A 22,562-nucleotide genomic window follows, 5' to 3' on the forward strand; every position below is an offset into this window, starting at 1 on the left:
GAATGCTCCCAATTTATTTTTAGAAGTTTCAAAAATGACAACTGAATATCTCCTTTTACAAAAGCAGATATTCAGCAAATATCTGTTTGCCAAAAATCACTGCTACACTAATACATGTAGGGAAAAATAATTCATGTTGTTAGCACAGAGAAGTATAAATTAAAGAACAAATTCTGACCAAGAGCTGGCATTTTTCATAACTCTTCAATCTTTGTATTTTTTTTTACATAGAAAAAAGTTTATGCATTTGAAAATGATTGATTGTAATTCCTCTAAATCAGTTTCCTCATTCTAGCACTCAAATAATTGCACTTTGAGGAGAACAAATGGCATTTCTGATTCAACTATTACTCACAAACTTGTAAATATTTTCAAAACCAGTTACATATTATTTCTTTTTCCTATACAAATGTCATTTTTAAATTCAGGAAATGTGACTTGCAGGCTTGCTGAGTTATATTTTCTATTATTGGTTCGATTATATTAAACCATGGGATGTGTGCTAGTCTTCAAGATTCAATACTGGAATATGTTTTAAACCTTTAAAAATTTCTAAATTACAGATGTATTTACTTTTCTTACAAAAATGCTGAATTAAATACAACTCATGCACTACCAGAAGGAAATTTTAAGAAATGCTCTCTCATATCCCATAAGCAACAGGGCTGACCATCTACCATACAAACTCAATTCATGATTTTAAAAATTAAATATTTAATTGCTTTTAAGTACTGTAGGTACTAGGATTTTTTTGTTTTGTTTTTTTTACATAAGACTGTACTACCTATCACTGCATGAATTCAGGAACAAGTCTTTTACCGTTAGTAATTGCTCAGAGTATCCAGATAATGTATTTAAGAAGAAGTGCTACATATTTTTCAGGATATATCAGTAACTATTGCAAAAGAAGAGGCATTGCTACTATACTGACTTTTCAATGTCTCTTATGGGAGTATAGTGAACTCTTAAATGGAAAACAAGCTGAAGTTGCTACAGAATCCTTCTGAGAAGATTAGCAATAGGTAAGAAAAGCACCGAGTGGCGCCGAGATCGCAGAGCTCACCTTCCAATGGCTTGGGTAGAAAATGACCTGCTGGCTTGGTTTTCTTCACTCTGTTTCCTTTCATGATTTGGCCTTCCTTGTTCAGCCCCAGGAACCAGGCCCTACCAGATTCTTGCTGTCTGTATAGCATGGATGAGTAGATTACGTAATAATTTTCAAAAACAGACTCTTTAAACTTGCATTCCATTGTAAAAAGCTCCTGCGGGAGAAAAAAAAAAAACAAAGCGAAATGCTATGAACAAAAATACGGGAAACAAACAATACTGAAATCTGTCTCGACGGCGGCTGGCGTCCTTTCCGAACGCTCCCTCGCATGCATACCTGTTTGGACTTTAGTTACCAAAAAAAAAAAAATAGAAGAAACGCCAACTGACTCATCTGCTCCATCCAGGAGTGTTACATTTTGTCACCCCCTTGGCCTGGTCATGGGAACAGTAACTTTAATAGGGGCGCACACGTACGCAGGTTTGCTGGCTCACGGCCATTTTATAACACGCACCATGCGCGCGTGGTATAAAACAGGCTGAACGTGCGTTCACGTTGCGCGCAGTTTTATATGGGCCGCGCACGTGCATGCGCGTGCAAAATGCTGCCTCTACTGCAAAAGCGCAGGGACCTTAATGGAAACGCACGCCAACGCAATTACCAGTTAAACCACTCTGTTCCCTGTTGAGGGATAGGACTTCCTAACCCTCCTATTTTAAATAGTCTTCCTTTCCCCCCTCAACGCTGACCCTTGAAACCCTGATGACATGGCCTATAATTTCTGCTCTTAGGACTCGCACGCCCAACCGTAGCGGAAGCAAAGTCACGCGGCAGGGGACCCTGGCGTGTGCCAGCGCCCTAAGTACGTACGCGCTGGTTTCATGCATAAATCCGGGAACGCCCATGCCCCGCCCATGGCCCCACCCATGACCCCGCCCCTTGTGGACTTTTTCATTTACGCGGGTGGCTTTTAAAATCCACTTATCGCGTGCGCCAGCCCGACATATTTGCGTACCTGCTGGTTTTGGCATGTGTCTGACTTTTAAAATTCACCTATAAATGTTACGGCTTACTGTGGAACGTTTGTGGCTGCCAGTGAAAGTAAGGTAGTATGCATAGACTGAGGTTAGCTTAGCCTTGAGTCATCTGAAAATCTTAAAGCATTTCTAAAATGGACAAAGTTACTTTGTAAAACAGACTCGAGTTGAATTAAATTACTGTTTAATGCCTTTCAGGACGTACAGTACATTCTTAGTATTCTTGAAAAGTGATTTTAAAAATTTATTTTTACTTTGACAGTTTAGGCTCCTCTAATCTATGGTATCTAGGGATGTGTGAATTGTTGGAAAAGAAGTTTAACAGCTCATTTAACACATTCTGCCAAGATCCATCAGTTCATCAAATTAGTCCTCAAAACTTTTTTTTTTTTACTTGAAATGTAGGTTATTTGCAAATTTCTAAACTATAGAAATTCAAGGTGGATCCATGGAAAATCCATTTCAGCTATCTGAGGAAACGTTTTGGGGATTTGCAGGAGACAATCTGACAGTTTTTGCAAAGAAGATCTCGAACAAATTTGACTTTATTTTTTAAACCTGAACCAGGCTGAAATATCCTTACTTCGAGCTGAATTAGGTCACATATTCTACTGGGTCTACAGGGTTTCCTACCTGTCTAATAATGTCATGTGAAGTATAAAATCTAATCCAAGCAACCTATAGAATTTTGCAAGATCTAGTAATAGGAAGGAAGGGTAAAAAAGTGATTCCAGATATGAAGCTGATTAGATACAACATTATCACCATTACACAGCAATGAATTATCATAATGTGACTTTAAGCAGTACAGAAATCAACCAAAACAAAAATAAAGTTAAGGCAACTGACAACTTTGTCTATTGGATACATTTATTAGTAGGTTAACTTGTTTTAGAAATTCATATATCTCTTATGGGACTTAGACAAATTTAGTTCCAAAGTTTATTTTTCTCATGAGTAAACATAAATACTGGCAGATTGTACACCAAAAGGGCTTGAGAGAGGCACCATGCAACTTGGCAAAAGCCAAATAAAGCTTTCTTATTTGGGGTTTTAAGTCTTACCCTGTTCTCTAACACAGGGCCTTATTTTCTAAACGGATCGCATGCGATACCAAAATGGGGGCGGAGTCGGCCCCGGAAGAGGAGGAGTCGGGGCGTCACCGGGGCCGACTCCGCGAAGATGCCGCGGACCAAGAAAAGGTAAGGCCCTTTTCGCGTCTGAGTTTGCGCCCAATAGCTACACCTTCTATGGTGGCGCTATTGGATGCGAAACCGGCAGCGATCGCACCGTGATGGTGCGATTGCTGCCGGTTAGTGCAGGCCCGCCCCTCATTTCCTAAAGTATCGCAGGCCTGCGATACTTTAGGAAATGAGGCCCACAGTGGTTCTCACATGTGTGACACACTGAACAAGTGTGAATGTACACTTTCATCCAAAGGAACACTTCCCCCACTCCAGACCCTCAGTAATGGGTATAAAGCAGAACTAGAGAAAAAGATGGATCAATGAACACCAGGAGATCTTTATTGAGCACAGAAAGTAATAAAAGCCCGACTTAGGCCGAGTTTGGCTCATTGAGTTGCTTCAGGGGCTAGCAAAAATAAAACATGTATAAAAACATAGAAATACCATAGAAATACAAAAATAAGAATCAACATTCATCCAATGATCGATAAAAGCAAAATGGTTTTTCTGTCCATCCTTACTTTGCTCACTTCATTTTTTTCTTTGCTGCCTTCATCCTGATTGAAAAAAATATCCTCACCAGTGGGAGTGGGATAACTAAAGCCAGTTCTGACATGAATGCTCTGGAAAAATATTCCTAGCAAAATATCCAAAAAAAGGGGCCAACAAGTCAAAACCTTCAACTGTAAGTCAATTATCAAAAATACAAATCTCTTGAATTAGTGGCTCAAAAGTCTTCATTTTCTTCACCAATCTATTAACTGGTTGAATGGGCCAACAGATCTCTGATTCCAGTCCTTTAGGATACTGGGGGTATGCCCTTCCCCTCAGTCAAAAAATCTTCTCAAAAGCCTCCACCAATATGTTAAAATTGCCATCTGTGAGATCCGGGGGAATCTCTAGCTCTTCAATCCTCTCGTTATTAAAACCCTCGGGAGGTTACCTCGCACCAATGCTGCTCCTTACCCACTAACTCTCTGAAACACTCGGCTTACTCCAAAGGTCTTTAAATACAAAAAGGCCTGCCTTCCAAATATGTGGGGTTATAGCAATGAGAGGACTAAAAAAAACTATCAAAACCGCTCCTACTGCCCCTATAGAGAAAAATCACATAGGGATAATGTTAGTGACTGGCATAGCCCTGTTACATCTGCAAATCCATTCATCAACATGTCTACACATATATCTCTGAAAGACCTGCCTTTTAATGGAGATCTACTGCAAGAGGACCGGTTTGTCCTTTGTTCTACAAGACATGTAGGATGATGTTTATTGTTTAAAAGTAAAAGTATTTATTTTATATCACAACATTTTATATGCACCACAACTCAAGATAGGATTTTCATTTGACTATAGCTGCCAGTCACTCAACGTTCTCGGCCTTGGGAGTTAGGTATGTCTCTTAATGTTCACACCATCCATCAACATTTTTGAAATGCATACCTTGTTTTGTATTATTTCTCGCATACCTCTCAAATAAGCAAAAAGGGATTTTGATGAACTCTGTTAATATAATGCATGTAGAAAAGCCCACATACTTTTCAGAAACATTCTATTTTAAAACAATACAATCATTTCTGTGTGAGTTTTTATTCTTTACTGTTATTGATGGCATTAATTTCACCATGGAAATATAACTACTAGCTAAGTTTAGTCTAATATGTTTATAATGCCCCACTAATGATATTTGTGGCAAGGATTATAAATGACACAGCAATATGGATAGTGTTCCTAATGGTATTAAGAACTGTTTCTCCTTTGCAAACACATTTATCAACCCCTATAATAATGTCATATCTCACAGAAGAGAGTGTCAAATTGCTATAAAAACTGGCAAGTAATATTTGAAAGCAATGTATTTAAAGGTAATATTGCCTGCAACCTAAATTTGACTTAATCCAACTAAGCTGCAGGGTGGAGGAAAATGGGAACGTTGAGCTGATATAAATATTCTTTGTTTATCTCATCCTAAATAGTGCAAACTCTTTCTAATGCAATTTTTTTCCAGCTTATATACTATACATTGAGAATGACTGCACTGTAATATGAATATTGTTATATCATTCCAGGTCAATTCTACCTACACCCTTGTTAAGAACATAAGGACATAAGAAATGCCATGCTGGATTAGACCAGTGGTCCATTGAGTGAAACATCCTGTCTCTAACAGTGGCTATTCCAGGTCAGTATCAATATCTTGTTTGGATCACTGCAAGGTTCTCTATATTGGCCTTCTGAAATGCCATTTCAGGGCATTGTTTATGTTTATTAGTTCTTAATGGGTTGTTTATGTTAATGGGTTGTTTATGTTAATGGGTTGTTTATGTTTATTAGTTCTTAATGGGTTGCTTCTTATTGCATTTGCAAAACAGAGTGACGTACAAATGTAGTCAATAGCTAAGAGAGCAAAAACTAACAAAACAAGTTAATAATAATATAATAACACAAACAATACAATAGCCTCATAAAATATGATAAATTACTTACAGAAATAAAACTAGCAAAACCAAATAACTACAATATAGTAAGATATGATAACATATAAAAAAAATAAGGTATAAATAAAATAAAATAATAAAGGTCTTAATGAATGTGGCTGCACAGGTTATTACCAGCTCCCTTTTGTCTGAACATATTTCACCAGTTCTGATGCACTTGCGTTGGTTACCAGTTGAATTTCAAGTTCATTTTAACATTCTAATATTGGTCCATCAAATCCTTTATGGCGAATGCCCTGCATATATGAAATTTTTAGTGCAGTTACATGTGTGCGCGCCGGGTAACGCGCGCACATGTACACCCGCGCGCTCCTTTTAAAATCTACCCCTATATATACTTTTTCAGTCATTACATAATTAAGCTGTAGAATTTGTTGCTGGAAGATGTGGTCAAAGTTAATGGTATAACCGGGTTTAAAAAAGGTTTGGACAAATTTCTGTAAGATAGATCCATTAACAATTATCAGTTAGGCAGACTTGGGAATTGCCATCCCTTACTTATTTGAGTGAGCAACAAGGAAAGGACTTCCCTATGTGCATCTTCTGGGTACTTATTTATTTGTATTTATTTATTAATAAAATATTTGTATTCTGCATTCATTACCAAACAATTTGTTCGAAACAGATCACAAGTTACAGAAACAATCAAAATACATCAACAGAGCTGTCAAACTCATAACAAAATTACTGTTAGCAACATTTTTATTTGATGAGTTGAGTAGCCTTCTCGATAATTCAGGCAATGCTATTTGAATGCGCTTTGCTTTTGGACTTGCCAATACAAGCAGTCCTGTGCTTTTTTCTTAATGTCTGTGTATCAATACCTGGGACCATAAAAGTTAGGGCCCAGCGTTGGCTATTGTATGAATCCAATGCTCCATTGAAGTGGAGAGCAATATTGCAGTTGTGTCAAAATCATGAAAGCTAATTGGTTAAGGGTAACAATACCCACGCCTTCTGTTAAGGATAGAAACTGCTGCTCCATGCATGTTACTCCCCATGCACCTTTTCTTCATTGCCAACCTCTAGCCTTTAGGGATCCATAGTGTTTATCCCATCCCTCCTTGAATTCATTTACTGAGTTTGTCCTCACCACCTCTTCCGGAAGGAAATTTAATGTATCCACCATCATCTCTGTGAAGAAATATTTCCTGATGTTAATGTTGTGACTGTTTGCTGTCCAATAGAAAAGGTTTGAAGACTGTGCCTCGTTAAAACCTTTCAGGTATCGATCTGTATTGTACCTCCCCTGCACCTTCTCTCTTCTGGAATATACATATTCAGATCCTTCAGCTTCTCCTGACACAAAATAGAGCATGTTCTTTTACAGCAGCCAAAAGTATGAAATCTTGCCACTTCGGACTACTAGAGTGCCATGCTCTTAGTAACCATGGATTACCCATGGTTCTTCTTGGGTGCCGTGCTGTTACACTTGGTGGTTGTAGATGCCAATACATTGGAAGCTAGAGACCATGCCTTGATGGGAACCAACTTTGTGTTCCACTGCTCATAACTTTTTTCTGAGCGACAGGTGCCACGCTTATCTTCATGAACTTAGCCAACATGTAGCCTCCTTCTGCTGTACTGAAGGACTTCTTAGATTGCAGAGTTTCTCCCTCCTCCAGAAGGGGGAGGAGGGAGTGAATATAACAATGATGTGCTGCAGTGCCAATGCAAGATGACACAGAGGCAGCAAAGATGCTGCTATGTACCGGCATGCCAAGGAGCCCCAACTGCGCTGATAGCTCCCTGCCTCACTGATGGTTCCTTCCTCGATTGATAGGCTGCTCTGGTGTTCCTGTGGCTACTACCTTGCCGCTCCTGATGCCTGCTTGCCGATTAAATCACTGCTGCGATCTCTTTTGTGATTCTTCTGTTTGCAATAGGAAGTGGTGCCTCTTTATCCTGCTGCAGTGCTCTCCAATCCTCCTTCTATCACATCAGCAAGCTCCCATCCCACTCTTTTCCTGTCCCTTTCTTCTGGGCTGTGCTAAGGCTAACCATATGGTCATGTTATGGATGAGCCCAGTGAGGCACTTGTCTGCTCTCTGTGCTGCTTAACGTTGATCTCTGGATTTAATTGGCTCTTCTTTTGGCTTGCATATGAAAACAGTAGAGCACCTTTAGTTCAAAAGTACTAAAAAAAATGTATCTCATCTTTGAGACATTTCTTATCAAGGGGTCATGGCACCAATTTAGAAATGTCTGATAATTATCCTACCCGATGCAGTAAAACAACATGCAACAAAACTTAATATAGGGGCATATGTTTAACTTTTCTTTTGAGGCAGATTCATTTTGTGTAAAATGTATTGCTATAATAATTACAACACATTAGTATCATGTTGAGTCATAGTTTGCCACATCTTTCCTGTCTGCTCTGCATCTTCACTTTCCATTCAGTTGCTACTTTATACAAAAATAATTTTTAACATATTAAGGATGACAAGTGCCATCATACTCTGAAGTGCTGAAATTACAACAGCAGTACTATAGCTTCTAGTGAATATAACACATCAATAATAAGCTGCTTCGTGGGAGAATGCATCAATCAAACCTTCAGCACACTAATGGGACTATCTGATGCTGATGTACATTTATGTGTTGTTTCCTGTGCCTGAAAGATTAATTCATCTTCTCATTTTTTAAAGATTATAGTATAGAAATGGATATATTGAACCTTTTTTTTTTCTAGGATGTAACTTTATGCCAATAATAATAATAAAAGTATGACACCATAGGAAATTTTAACTCAAACAAAAGCAAATTCCAAAGGAGCAGTTCTGTATTGGCATCATTTTTTCACTGAAAACACTGAGATATTGGAAGGGGAACCGGGGACAGCAAGGGAGGTCTCAGCAGCCGTTTGTAAATTATTTTATTATAAGACAAGATAAGTCTTTCTGAGGTGGTGAGAGCCTTATGATGGGAGATTGCCAACACGTAACTGTCTAAAGGCAAGATTCATTTCCGTACACTATTAATGCAAAAGATTTTACAAAGCTTGTGAAGCAAAGCAATGTAATTAAATGTGAGGAAGAGATGGGTGGGACTTCATAAAACCGTAAGGAAATATCTGAAAATGTCTGCAGGTGGAAATCCTACCAAAAATTAAGAATGTTATTTTATAATATGCTGATTGGTTCTCTTTTGCTTTAGCAAAAAAGACATAAAATTCAAAAAGATGTACGATAGTTCAAGGTATAAGAACTTCTGAGCAAACGTCTCCTGGATTTTCTGTTTGTGTGAAAGGTTGCATGGACTTCTATCAATGTAAGGTATTCCATCCAGGGCTTGTTTCATTTAGAAAAATGCCCAGTGAATGTCATTCATGACATTGGGTGAATAAAAATATTTCTAGAGCAGACAGGCCCCCACATATATCCCAGAAGACAGCATTCCCCTCTCCCCACCACACATACACACACACACACACACACACACACACGTTCCGTAATGCACAATATGCAGCATTACCAAGTTTAATACAAAACGCCTGAGCCTCATTATCCATTTTTAGCAATACAAAGTCTCGCTCATTGGGTCTCAATCATCTAGAAGGTGCAATGTCCACAAAAAAGTAAGGACGAAAAGCCAAAAATATTTGTCAATGTTTCAGTCACCACATTGCCTCATTTAAATATTATCTGAAACACTTAAGACGCACCTGCTGCATGGGTAAGAGTTGGAAGAATAGGAAGGGTAACAGGAGACAAGCAAAGAACATTATGTTGAGTGAGAAATAGGGATGTTTGGAAATGAAACGATTAATGAATTAATGACATTTCCTGTTTCACTGCATTTCATTTTTTAAATTGAAATGAAAGACAAACGAATGAGGCCCATGCTATTTTCTTGTATGGAAGTAACTGATAATGGTACTGATCTCAGTCTGTCGGTGCCATCTACAATTATAACCCCCGGTGGGGATCACTCCTGCCCTGTGAAGAAAGGATTAGGGGTAAGGAGATCCGGGGAGCCTGGAGGGCCCTAGGAGTGGTTTGTGGGTATATTCTTTGCAGCAGGGGTGACCCAGCATTTTTATTTTTATTTCATTTCAAATAAATGAAACAGAAGAAAAAATGAAACAGAAAGCAAAATTAAAATCATGTGTGTAATTCTCATTCTGATACCTGATGCAAGCCTTGCAGGGATATTTCAGAGTGAATTTAGCCCCTATTCTAAGGGCTGATGGCCGCATCAAAAGAAAGTCTTTCCTACGCGTCTGAGTAGACTTGATCACATCCGGAAATATCCAGATAGGGAGCCCATAGAAAGGTGTTTGTCGGTTTCTGAAGAAAAGTCTCATAACATGGTTCCGCTCTGATAAAAAAGCAAAGGAAACTAGGAGAGGTTTTCTCTGACTTATTTGATGTTCAGAAGACATTTCTAATATATCAGTGAGATTCAGGTCAGGACTTTGTAGTTCTGGTTGGGAAGCTTTCTGCAAATAGAATATTTTAACAATAACCGGGAAAGCCGTATCTGGAATCTTTAGAATTTCCTTCATATAAAGTTTAAAAAGTTCCAGTGGGGCTATAGCTTTAATTACTGGAAAATTGAGTATGCGTAAATTATGTGCCCTTAGGGCATTTTCGACTGTTTCCAGTCTTCTGGATGTTAAATTTTCAGAAATAATTAATTTTTCTTGTTTGACCTCCACTGAAGAAATTCTCTTTTCCAACACTTCTGTTTTGTTAGTATAATTGGATAATAAATTATTATTTATCAAAGCCTGGTTCTGGATTTCCACATTTGTCTTAGCAAGTATTTTTATCGATGTCTCAATTCCATTTAGTACACTCCAAATTCCCTCCAACGTTATAACATCAGGTCTCTGAGTAGAAGAAGCTTCTGAAATCTTTCGAAGCTGGCTTGCTCCCTGCACTTCATCGGCTCCCCCTGTTAACCCGGTACCTTGTACAGTTGTTACGATAGCTGCTTCCAGTCCCCGGGGAGTTGAAGTCCTTAGTGGATCCTCCAGACCCGCAAGTTGTTCTCCTCCACTGTCTCCTAGGGTCTCCTCATCCCGGGTCTCACAGGCATCGTTTCTGGCCATCATCATGGCCGCTCCGGCTTCAGACGAAGCAGGGCAGGGCATCGCGATACTTTGAGGGGGAGCAGGTTTCTTCGGTGATCCGGGGCTTAAGGTGGTATCGAAGGTCAGGGAGGTCTGCGCTTGCTCCAACGCAGTTCCTCCAGCGACCAGGCTCTCCGGATTAATTGATGCAGCTCCAGCGAAAAAACCGGGGATAGTAGGCTGTCGAGGGTCGGCAATGGGTGAGTTGATATTCTCACCTCTTAGTCGCCCTTTTCTTTTGGTATGCGGCATAATTTTTTTAAGAAAATAGAGATAAGTAATTCCGAAATTAGACAGCGTTTCTCTCCGGCGTTTCAAGCTGTTTCACGCCACGGCGGCCATCTTTGAGTAGTATACTATGACATGGAATCAATCCTACTCAAAAAAATAATTAAGCTCAACCTATAAGATAATATCTACAAATGTACATGGGTTGAAGCCCAACAATCTATCATAAAGAACATTAGAAAATCTTTTTTTAAAACAATGTGCACATGTAACTCATTGCTACAGAATCGTCCTGAGAACTTATAAATGTCATTCGATGCTGCAAAATGTAAGACGTAAACTTCAGCTCCAACTCGACCCTATGAAACTCTGGAAGTGTCCTCACAAGATGAATTTTAAAAGCCCAACGCGCGCACTGATTAGGGAATGCGCAACTATGTTGGCCTCGCCTGCGCCAAGCAGAAATTAAAAGCTGCCGGGATACGCGCGTATCTCCCGGAGCGCACACATCTGGGAAGGTTTTCAAAAACTGGCAAGGCATGGGCAAGGTCGGCGCAGAGCCTTTTGTGTGTGAATCTGAGATGTGCATGTAAATACTTACTCTGCCGCATGATTTTACTTCTGCTATGGCTGCCGTGTAAGCAATATAATAAAGATAAATAGGCAGATTGATGGGGTTTTAAGGGGGGAGCGAAGGCTGTTAAACTAGGAGGGTTTGGAAGACCTATTTCTTAACTGGCCGAACTGGGGACAAACTGCCAAAACTGGAAATGGGGTCAGTGTGCACTCCATTTAAAATATCCAGATTTGCACAGCAGAAGTAGCATTTTTGCACACTTACACATGCCTACTTAAAATATGGTGCACATGTGCATGCAGCCAAGCTATTTTATAACATGCATGCAAGTTATAAAATAGCCGCGTCTGCACATGTGCGCTCGCGTGCCGGTTTGAAAGTCACCATCCCCTATGTGGCTCAACCCATGTGCGTTTGTATATGTATATATCATATCATTAATGCCCTCTGCCAACAATCTGTAAGACACTACAGCCCCTGCATCATGTGCCCACATATCGATACTGCATACTAAGCATAAAAGAGTCTAGGAACACAGATGGGGTTCTAGTTACCTACCTCTATTGGATCTGACATCACCTGTAAATGATCTCATGGTCATCTAGTCTCTTTCATGAACAATACAAGCATAAGGCATTTAATAAATGGATACAGATATTATATTTTCTATAATGCAGTGTAACACAGGCTCACAGACAACGAAATACTACCAAATGGTTCTTGGAAGTTGGTAAAAGTCTAACAGGTGGGGTTGCACATGTAAATGTAATATACCATCCTAGAAATCTCCAAAATATATTTACTTATGTTAAGTGCACTTAATGTGGGTAAAACCTATTGACAATTCAATGGTGTATATTTCAGCAATTTTCAAAAGCCCACTTACATGGGCAAAGTGCATTTACACTTGTGTGATGGATGAGAAGTAAGTTGTTTAATTGGACGACTTTTTTTTTTTTTTTTAATTTGATGAAGGACCCAGTGGCCATGCATTATTTTCCACCATGGTACTGGCTGTAAGACATCATCTGATCTGCAGCACGTTTTCTGAAGAGAAGTTTCCTTTCTGAGATATATATGAGCAGCAGGAAGTAGACCGTCCGCTCAAAGGTATGAACATTCTTGTGGATCTCCTGGATTTATTGTATAATATGATTTTTCAGATCACGCGCTCTCATGTAGGTCTTTGCATTTTGGAACTGCAATGGTGCAATCTGAAGAAATCTCCCCTGAAGCAATCTATCGTAAGATGTGGTCTGAGTCAGGAATACAGAAGAGTAAATGAATAGAATAAATAAAGTGCAAAAGAAGAAATGAAATTCATCATAGCTCTTTAGTGCGGTTGCTGTGAATACCAGCACTTCCTGTAATCTGAATATCTTGGTATACAGCATTTTTGATTAATATACAACTGACAGACTGCAATATGAGATTTTTTTTTACTTGCTTTACCCGATAAGCATTATTTCAACTGAATTTTGATTTATTGACATAATGTATTTAAGCATCCCTCAGAGGTCTGGAAAGTTTAGAACATTTCTTCTGAAGTTTCTTAGGAGTGAAATTCACTTTTATGAAAAGACCCTCTCAAAGGTCATGATATTCAGTAATTATTTTATTCGCAGTTTAAAAAAAATGTTAAATCCTATTCTAATATAGTTATGCAAGACTGAGAGATAATGACGATTGATTAACCAACTGGGGTTTTTTCACTTTTTCGGGCGTTTTTTTTTTTTTAATAAGGACATGTATTTTGCAAGTACCTCCAAATGGCTAGGATCTTTGAAAATCTATATATATTGGAGGTTCTATTATGCATGGCATGTAAGTAAAAAAACCCAAAAAATAACGAGCCATATCGGAGGGGTTTAAAGGGTCTAGGTGTCATAGTGGATAACACATTGAAATCGTTGGTTCAGTGTGCTGCGGCAGCCAAAAAAGCAAACAATGTTGGGAATTATTAGAAAGGGAATGGTGAATAAAACGGAAATTGTCATAATGCCTCTGTATCGCTCCATGGTGAGACCACACCTTGAATACTGTGTACAGTTCTGGTCGCCGCATCTCAAAAAAGATATAATTGTGATGGAGAAGGTACAGAGAAGGGCTACCAAAATGATAAGGGGAATGGAACAACTCCCCTATGAGGAAAGACTAAAGAGGTTAGGACTTTTCAGCTTGGAGAAGAGATGACTGAGGGGGGATATGATAGTGTTTAAAATCATGAGAGGTCTAGAACGGGTAGATGTGAATCGGTTATTTACTCTTTCAGATAATAGAAAGACTAGGGGGCACTCCATGAAGTTAGCATGGGGCACATTTAAAACTAATCGGAGAAAGTTCTTTTTCACTCAATGCACAATTAAACTCTGGAATTTGTTGCCAGAGGATGTGGTTAGTGATAGCCACTGCCATTAGCAATGGTAACATGGAATAGACTTAGTTTTTGGGTACTTGCCAGGTTCTTATAGCCTGGATTGGCCACTGTTGGAAACAGGATGCTGGGCTTGATGGACCCTTGGTCTGACCCAGTATGGCATTTTCTTAAGTTACAGAGTTACTATTATATATCGGATTCACTAACTGAGCCTAATCTAGATTCATTTCTTGAATTCAAAAATATTTCCAGCTGTTTGGGCTCCATAAAAATATATCTGTTATCATCCAATGTTAATACACATTTACAGGGAAACTTTATCAATAAATGGGCTCTTCGACAAAGAGAGAGAAATTTTTTTTCTACGTCATCGACTTAATCTTGTAACGTCCAGATATATCCATATTCTTTCACCTAAGTAAAGTTTGTTTCTATTACGGAAAAAACTTTTGAGTACGTTGTCTCTTTCTCCAGGAACTAAGAATTTTAATAGCAACACTCCTCTTCTCTATATTTGCTCTTCCTGTGATTTTTCTAAAAACCTGGTCAAATCTTCAAGTGGCGATGGTGATATAGAGCGCTCAACTCGGTTTTCCCTGCTCTCAATAGCTGTTCCACCTCTCTGAGTAGTCTCAGGTAGAAAATATGCATTCATAATAGTGGGCAACGCACCACTTGGAAACAGCAATATTTCTTGGAGATATGATTTATTGTTCACTTTTTTTCCTTTTTTTTTCCCTAAAAGAAATATAAATGTTTACTCCTTTTGGTAAAAGGTGTGTAATAATGCTTTATGTAATTGTTTAAAAATTCAATGAAGAGATTAAATAAAAAAATTAAAAATCGGAGTCAAATTTGGGATATTCTTCCCGAGTTCTTCTTCTTCTGTTGCAACAAGCAAAGTGTTTGGCTGAATAATAGTGAAGACTGACAGAATATGATCTATTGCCTTAGGACATATCTCCAGTTCTTAATGAAAGCAATCAGGACTGTTTTACTTCTGGCAATGTGAGACCAACATCCTTTGCCATTTGTCCTGGCATCCTTTTTTCAGAGCTTTATTCTCCCTCTTTTCTCCATAGAAATACCCTACTTATTTCTTCACACTTTGTACTTGCAAAATGAATGGCCCTCTCCACAGTTTTACTGTGCTGATCTTCATGACACAGTTTAAGAGTTTGGAACGTCACGGCGTCCTTATCAAGACTGATCCCAAGCTATTTGCAAATATTTTTGTACGAGATTAATTTCTTCTAGGACTTCACCCCAGAAAGAAAGTTAACTCAAAAAAGATAAATCTTATGTAGCAGACAGCAAAATCTGAGCTGGGATCGCACATTACTTCCAGGGTTGAGGTCAGTTTCTTAATATTTGCCTTCACTGGATTCACAGCATCATAATGAATACTCCATCTTTTCCGAGAAAGCCTTTTGACTGTCATGCCTACCTTCCTGCTTAACTTTCTTTATATAGCAGTCTGCAGTTTTGCTTAGTTTTCCTTTTGGAAAGGTCACCTTAGCACATTTTGTCTGGACCCAAATGTCATCCTGATATAAAACTGCCACTGGCTCAACCGCATCAGTTCTTGCCAAGCTGTAAAGAAACGTATACTGCACCTTAATACTAACTGATAATTATGAAAACAACGTAAGCAGGCCTACAAATCAATCACTTAAATAAAGGCTTTCTAAACACTGTTTCTTATCCATTTTCCCTTTCTACATTTTTCATCTCTTCCAGCACAGAAAAGTGACAGCAGAAAAAGGCCAGATGGCCTATCTTCTCTGCCTATCCACACCGATTGCTCAGCTCTACAATCTTTGCTGAGGTCCTGCTGCTTGACCCATGCTATCTTGAAATAAGATGCATGACTCCACTACTCCTTCTGTAAAGAAATATTTCCTTAGATTATTCCTTCCACCCTCATTTCATGACCTCTTGGTCCAGAGCGTCCTTTCCATTGAAAAAGACCCACCTCCTGTAGTTGGTATATTGTAGGTGTTTAAATGCCTCTATCATATCTCCTCTAACCCTCCTGTACTCTAGGATATACATATTTAAGTCTGTCCCCATATGCTTTATAATGAAGACCATTTTAGTAGTCACCCTTTGGACCAAGTTCATCTGGTTTATATCCTTTGGAAGGTGCTGTCTCCAGAATGACTGAATATACAGTATGCCAAATGAGATCTTACCAGGGACTTATATAGAAGTAGCATCATCTCCTTTTTTTGTTTTGACTGATCATTCCTCTTATTATGCACCCAGGTATCTTTCTAGCTATTGCCATCACTTCATCCACGTGTTTGGTTGACTTAAGGTCTCAGATACAATCATCCCTAGATCCTGCGCTTGTTTCATGCTTAGAAATATTTTGTTCCCTTTACTGTATCGCTCTCTTGGATTTCTGCATCCCAAACTCATGACTGAATCTTTTAGAATTACATTTTAGCTGCTAAACTCTAGAACATTCTTCAGATCTTGATAAGACCCCCTCTTCATGCTTTCCATACTTTCCTGAGTGTCTACCCTCTTGCAAATTTTGGTTTCATAAGCAAAAAGACAAACCTTTCCTGATAATCCTTTTGCAAGGACAAACCCTGTGGCACATCACTAGTAACACCACTCTCCATGGCATGACCTCCATTTACCACTACTCTTTCTCACTTCTCACTCACTTTCTAATCCAGTCACTTAAGGATTCATACCAAAGGCACTCAAGTTTATTTATAAATTGCTCATGCAGAACTGTGTCAAAGCCTTACTGAAATTACACAAATTTTAAAAGGCCCGTGCACGCAAAAAAATCGGAGGTTATGTGCATGGCCAGGGCTTGCGCGTACCGCGCGCAGTTTAGAACAGGCCCAGCCACATGCGTAACCCCCGATACACGCACAAGTGCCGGGCCTGCTGAAAGCGGTGAGCCGGGGGCAGTGTCTGGGCTGGGAGAGGCAGGGCAGGAGGTGGGCCGGGACTGCGCCATTAGCCGCTGTCCTGGGGACGCGCGTGCCCGGCAGCCGGCCGTCACGCGGAGATTACGTCTACTCTGGAGGAGCAGTAAGTACAAAAATTTTAAAAAATGGGGATAGGTAGGGTTAGTTTAGAGGGTCGGGGAGGACAGGCTCTGGAACACATTACCTGTCCAGATAAGACTTGATAGTACGAAATTCAAGGCAGAACTTAAGACATGGCTTTTTAATTGTGCATACACGGACACAAACAGCTAATAACCATTTTCTTTTTCTATTAACTGTATAGAAATTGAATGACTATCTTTTTAGATACTATTATAAGTGTTTTACCATCATGCTTTTTTATGATTTTACCTTTATATTAATGCTAATTATTTATTATTTATAATTATTCATTTATGTACTTTTAATGATTTAGTATATTTTTACTGCTTCCTTGTTATATTATTTTAAACCGCCGTGAAGGTCCCTGACTGATGCAACGGTCTATAAAACCATTAAACTAGGACTAGGGGAAAAGGGAGGAAGGATAGGGTTAGGGGTAAGGAAGTTCCCTCCCAAGCCGTTCCTTTTTTGGAGCGGACTGGGAGGGAACTGGGGAAACCCTACTCACATCGCGGCGTGTATTATTCTAAAATTCCACCTTCCCCCCCTCCGCACGCAGAGCAGGCCACCCGCGGACATGAAAATCCGGCATATGTTATAAAATTGGCACATCCATGTGCGTGCCCCGGGAACCACGCGCACATGGACGTGCGTGCATGCCTTTTAAACACGCCTCCTCTGTTTTCTGTGGCTCACTCCCCTGATCCACCTTTGGTCATCAAGTCAGATTTATTGGACAAGACCTACCTCTGGGGGAAGAAAAAAAAAAAAGAAATGCTACCTCGGATCATGTCATCTATTGGATTCTAGAAACTGCACTGTCCTCTGTTTTAGCAGCAATTCCATTAATGTATTAATCGCAGATGTCAGACTAGGTTAGATCTTCTATAACGGGGGTAGGTAACTCTGACCCTCGAGTGCCACAGACAGGTTAGATTTTCAGGATAGCCACCATGAATATGCACGCATGTCACGCATATTCCTTGTGGATAAGATGAAAACCGATTTTCCTCAAGCCAGACCTCGAGTTCCCCCACAGCCTCTCTGGTTTTCGAGATATCCACAATGGCAATGCATGATGCAGGCCTGCATGTACTGGAGCCGCAGTCTGTACAAACGCCCTATGCATAGTTATTGTGGATGCCATGAAATCCAGAGTGGCCAGGTGGTACTCCTGGACTGGCTTGAGAAGCACTGCGACAGATAACTTGTTCTTCCATTTCTCCCCACCCGTGTGGTTTGCGGCATTGCCTCCTGATTGTGTTCCCACTATTGGAGGAACATATGCCATGCTGAAAACTGAGCGGGCCAATCACCCTGACTGAAAGCGATTCAAGACTTCTGGCACTCTTTTGCCAGTTTAATAGAAACATACTTAAAATGTTTTTTTAACTATAAATTAAATTCAGTTATAAACCGCTTGTATTTTAGAGCAGAATAAAAATAAAAGCTGTAAAGCGGGGTCTGAAAATGATTTTTTTGACTTGAAGTACTTCTTTAATCGGTGAGAAAATATGACATTTTCTGCTTTTTTCAACAATTGTAAAGAGCAGCACAATTTAAAAAAAAAAAAAAAAACACCTTTCCTCTTCTACCCACGTACTGTCTAGATCCTGCCTGACACATTAGAAGCTCACGGCTTCACAACACCCACCGCCTGCAGATATCTTATAGCACAGTTCACTACTATTTCAGTTTATAACAAGCAAAGACTCTAATTTGCATAGCCACCTAAAGCAAGACTTGGATAAAAACCTGATAGAATGTATGATGCGTATGAACGGCTTGCAATTAACATTTTAATTATTCTTTTTGTTCGGTATATTCATACTTTTTTTTTTTCTAAAGACCAGGGGACAGCGAGCATATTCACTTGGTTGGACCTCATGCCTTTTATAATATTTTAATGTGTTAATTACATTGCCTATTTAAAGACATGAGTCACAAAGAAAACTGACTTGTTTATACCGGCGAGTGGCAGCCTGGTGAGATTAAAATCCACGAATATGTGTGTGTAATACAGCTCTGTAGAGTCATCAAAGCATTCCAGCACTTGTAAAACCCTAGCAGTCCCTTTGACACTGACTCCCCCATGGCACCCGATCTTTCCAGAGAAATTGATTCCCTACTGATTCTGGTACTCCCTAGGATTCTGACTCCCCAATAGCTTTAAAATTCCGCTAACCTTAGCGTGGCCTGAAACACAGAAACATCCCAGCAACCGTTCCTTTCTCCACTAACTTATCCTCCTTACTCTGTCACTTCTAGAAACACGGGGGTACATTTTAAAACATAGCCGGGGGTCGGCGTGCGCAAGGGGGTGCACATTTGTGCAACTTGCCCGGGCCGAGCCCTGCGCGCGCGCCGCCTGTTCCCTCCGAGGCCGCTCCGAAATCTGGTTTCCTGCTTTGGATGTATATGAAAACCTTTTTGAGTTTTTGTTTCTATGGCCGGCTTCTTTTCAAATTCTCTTTTTGCCTGTATTATCAGAGGTCGATATTCAACTCCATTTAAAAAGATATAACTTATGAATTATCCATGTAAATGGCTAGTTTTGAATATTCCTCTTTCCTATCCATTTAAACATTAGTCAGATAAGTCTTTGTCCGGCAAAGATCTAGACGAATAAGTACTAGAAGTGGTGGGGGATTTTTGAGGCAGGGCAGTGTTAGGCAAATAATTTAACCTGCTAACTCTGTTATTAGGAGCTGGCTGGATATGTTCTTTGCCTCACTCTAGATGTGCTGGGAACGTGTTCCCGGATAACTCTGTTATTAGGAGCCAGCTGGATATGTTCTTTGCCTCACTCTACATGTGCTGGGAACGTGTTCCCGGATAACTCTGTTATTAGGAGCTGGCTGGATATGTTCTTTGCCTCACTCTAGATGTGCTGGGAACGTGTTCCCGGATAACTCTGTTATTAGGAGCCAGCTGGATATGTTCTTTGCCTCAGTCTAGATGTGCTGGGAACGTGTTCACGGATAACTCTGTTATTAGGAGCCAGCTGGATATGTTCTTTGCCTCACTCTAGATGTGCTGGGAACGTGTTCCCGGATAACTCTGTTATTAGGAGCTAGCTGGATATGTTCTTTGCCTCACTCTAGATGTGCTGGGAACGTGTTCCCGGATAACTCTGTTATTAGGAGCTGGCTGGATATGTTCTTTGCCTCACTCTAGATGTGCTGGGAACGTGTTCCCGGATAACTCTGTTATTAGGAGCCAGCTGGATATGTTCTTTGCCTCACTCTACATGTGCTGGGAACGTGTTCCCGGATAACTCTGTTATTAGGAGCCAGCTGGATATGTTCTTTGCCTCACTCTACATGTGCTGGGAACGTGTTCCCGGATAACTCTGTTATTAGGAGCCAGCTGGATATGTTCTTTGCCTCACTCTACATGTGCTGGGAACGTGTTCCCGGATAACTCTGTTATTAGGAGCCAGCTGGATATGTTCTTTGCCTCACTCTAGATGTGCTGGGAACGTGTTCACGGATAACTCTGTTATTAGGAGCCAGCTGGATATGTTCTTTGCCTCACTCTAGATGTGCTGGGAACGTGTTCCCGGATAACTCTGTTATTAGGAGCCAGCTGGATATGTTCTTTGCCTCAGTCTAGATGTGCTGGGAACGTGTTCCCGGATAACTCTGTTATTAGGAGCTAGCTGGATATGTTCTTTGCCTCACTCTACATGTGCTGGGAACGTGTTCCCGGATAACTCTGTTATTAGGAGCCAGCTGGATATGTTCTTTGCCTCACTCTACATGTGCTGGGAACGTGTTCCCGGATAACTCTGTTATTAGGAGCCAGCTGGATATGTTCTTTGCCTCACTCTACATGTGCTGGGAACGTGTTCCCGGATAACTCTGTTATTAGGACTGGGAACGTGTTCCCGGATAACTCTGTTATTAGGAGCCAGCTGGATATGTTCTTTGCCTCACTCTACATGTGCTGGGAACGTGTTCCCGGATAACTCTGTTATTAGGAGCCAGCTGGATATGTTCTTTGCCTCACTCTACATGTGCTGGGAACGTGTTCCCGGATAACTCTGTTATTAGGAGCCAGCTGGATATGTTCTTTGCCTCACTCTACATGTGCTGGGAACGTGTTCCCGGATAGCTCTGTTATTAGGAGCCAGCTGGATATGTTCTTTGCCTCACTCTAGATGTGCTGGGAACGTGTTCACGGATAACTCTGTTATTAGGAGCTAGCTGGATATGTTCTTTGCCTCAGTCTAGATGTGCTGGGAACGTGTTCACGGATAACTCTGTTATTAGGAGCTAGCTGGATATGTTCTTTGCCTCACTCTAGATGTGCTGGGAACGTGTTCCCGGATAACTCTGTTATTAGGAGCTAGCTGGATATGTTCTTTGCCTCACTCTACATGTGCTGGGAACGTGTTCCCGGATAACTCTGTTATTAGGAGCCAGCTGGATATGTTCTTTGCCTCACTCTACATGTGCTGGGAACGTGTTCCCGGATAACTCTGTTATTAGGAGCCAGCTGGATATGTTCTTTGCCTCACTCTACATGTGCTGGGAACGTGTTCCCGGATAACTCTGTTATTAGGAGCCAGCTGGATATGTTCTTTGCCTCACTCTACATGTGCTGGGAACGTGTTCCCGGATAACTCTGTTATTAGGAGCCAGCTGGATATGTTCTTTGCCTCACTCTACATGTGCTGGGAACGTGTTCCCGGATAACTCTGTTATTAGGAGCCAGCTGGATATGTTCTTTGCCTCACTCTACATGTGCTGGGAACGTGTTCCCGGATAACTCTGTTATTAGGAGCTAGCTGGATATGTTCTTTGCCTCACTCTACATGTGCTGGGAACGTGTTCCCGGATAACTCTGTTATTAGGAGCCAGCTGGATATGTTCTTTGCCTCACTCTACATGTGCTGGGAACGTGTTCCCGGATAACTCTGTTATTAGGAGCCAGCTGGATATGTTCTTTGCCTCACTCTACATGTGCTGGGAACGTGTTCCCGGATAACTCTGTTATTAGGAGCCAGCTGGATATGTTCTTTGCCTCACTCTACATGTGCTGGGAACGTGTTCCCGGATAACTCTGTTATTAGGAGCCAGCTGGATATGTTCTTTGCCTCACTCTACATGTGCTGGGAACGTGTTCCCGGATAACTCTGTTATTAGGAGCCAGCTGGATATGTTCTTTGCCTCACTCTACATGTGCTGGGAACGTGTTCCCGGATAACTCTGTTATTAGGAGCCAGCTGGATATGTTCTTTGCCTCACTCTACATGTGCTGGGAACGTGTTCCCGGATAACTCTGTTATTAGGAGCCAGCTGGATATGTTCTTTGCCTCACTCTAGATGTGCTGGGAACGTGTTCCCGGATAACTCTGTTATTAGGAGCCAGCTGGATATGTTCTTTGCCTCACTCTAGATGTGCTGGGAACGTGTTCCCGGATAACTCTGTTATTAGGAGCTAGCTGG

The 22,562-nt window shown here is 40.5% G+C and overlaps 1 protein-coding gene across 1 annotated transcript in view; it reads right to left on the reverse strand.

Moving 5' to 3' along the window:
• The window catches only part of FGF14 (fibroblast growth factor 14), a 419,021-nt gene that overhangs the window by 134,590 nt on the left and 261,869 nt on the right, over positions 1–22,562 (reverse strand). The window contains exon 4 of the mRNA XM_029604517.1: positions 1,064–1,262. Within this exon, the coding sequence (XP_029460377.1) occupies positions 1,064–1,262 (199 nt within the window). The remainder of the gene's footprint in view (positions 1–1,063; positions 1,263–22,562) is intronic.

This window comes from Rhinatrema bivittatum, chromosome 5 (genome assembly GCF_901001135.1).
Source record: "Rhinatrema bivittatum chromosome 5, aRhiBiv1.1, whole genome shotgun sequence".
Taxonomy (NCBI): Eukaryota; Metazoa; Chordata; class Amphibia; order Gymnophiona; family Rhinatrematidae; genus Rhinatrema; species Rhinatrema bivittatum.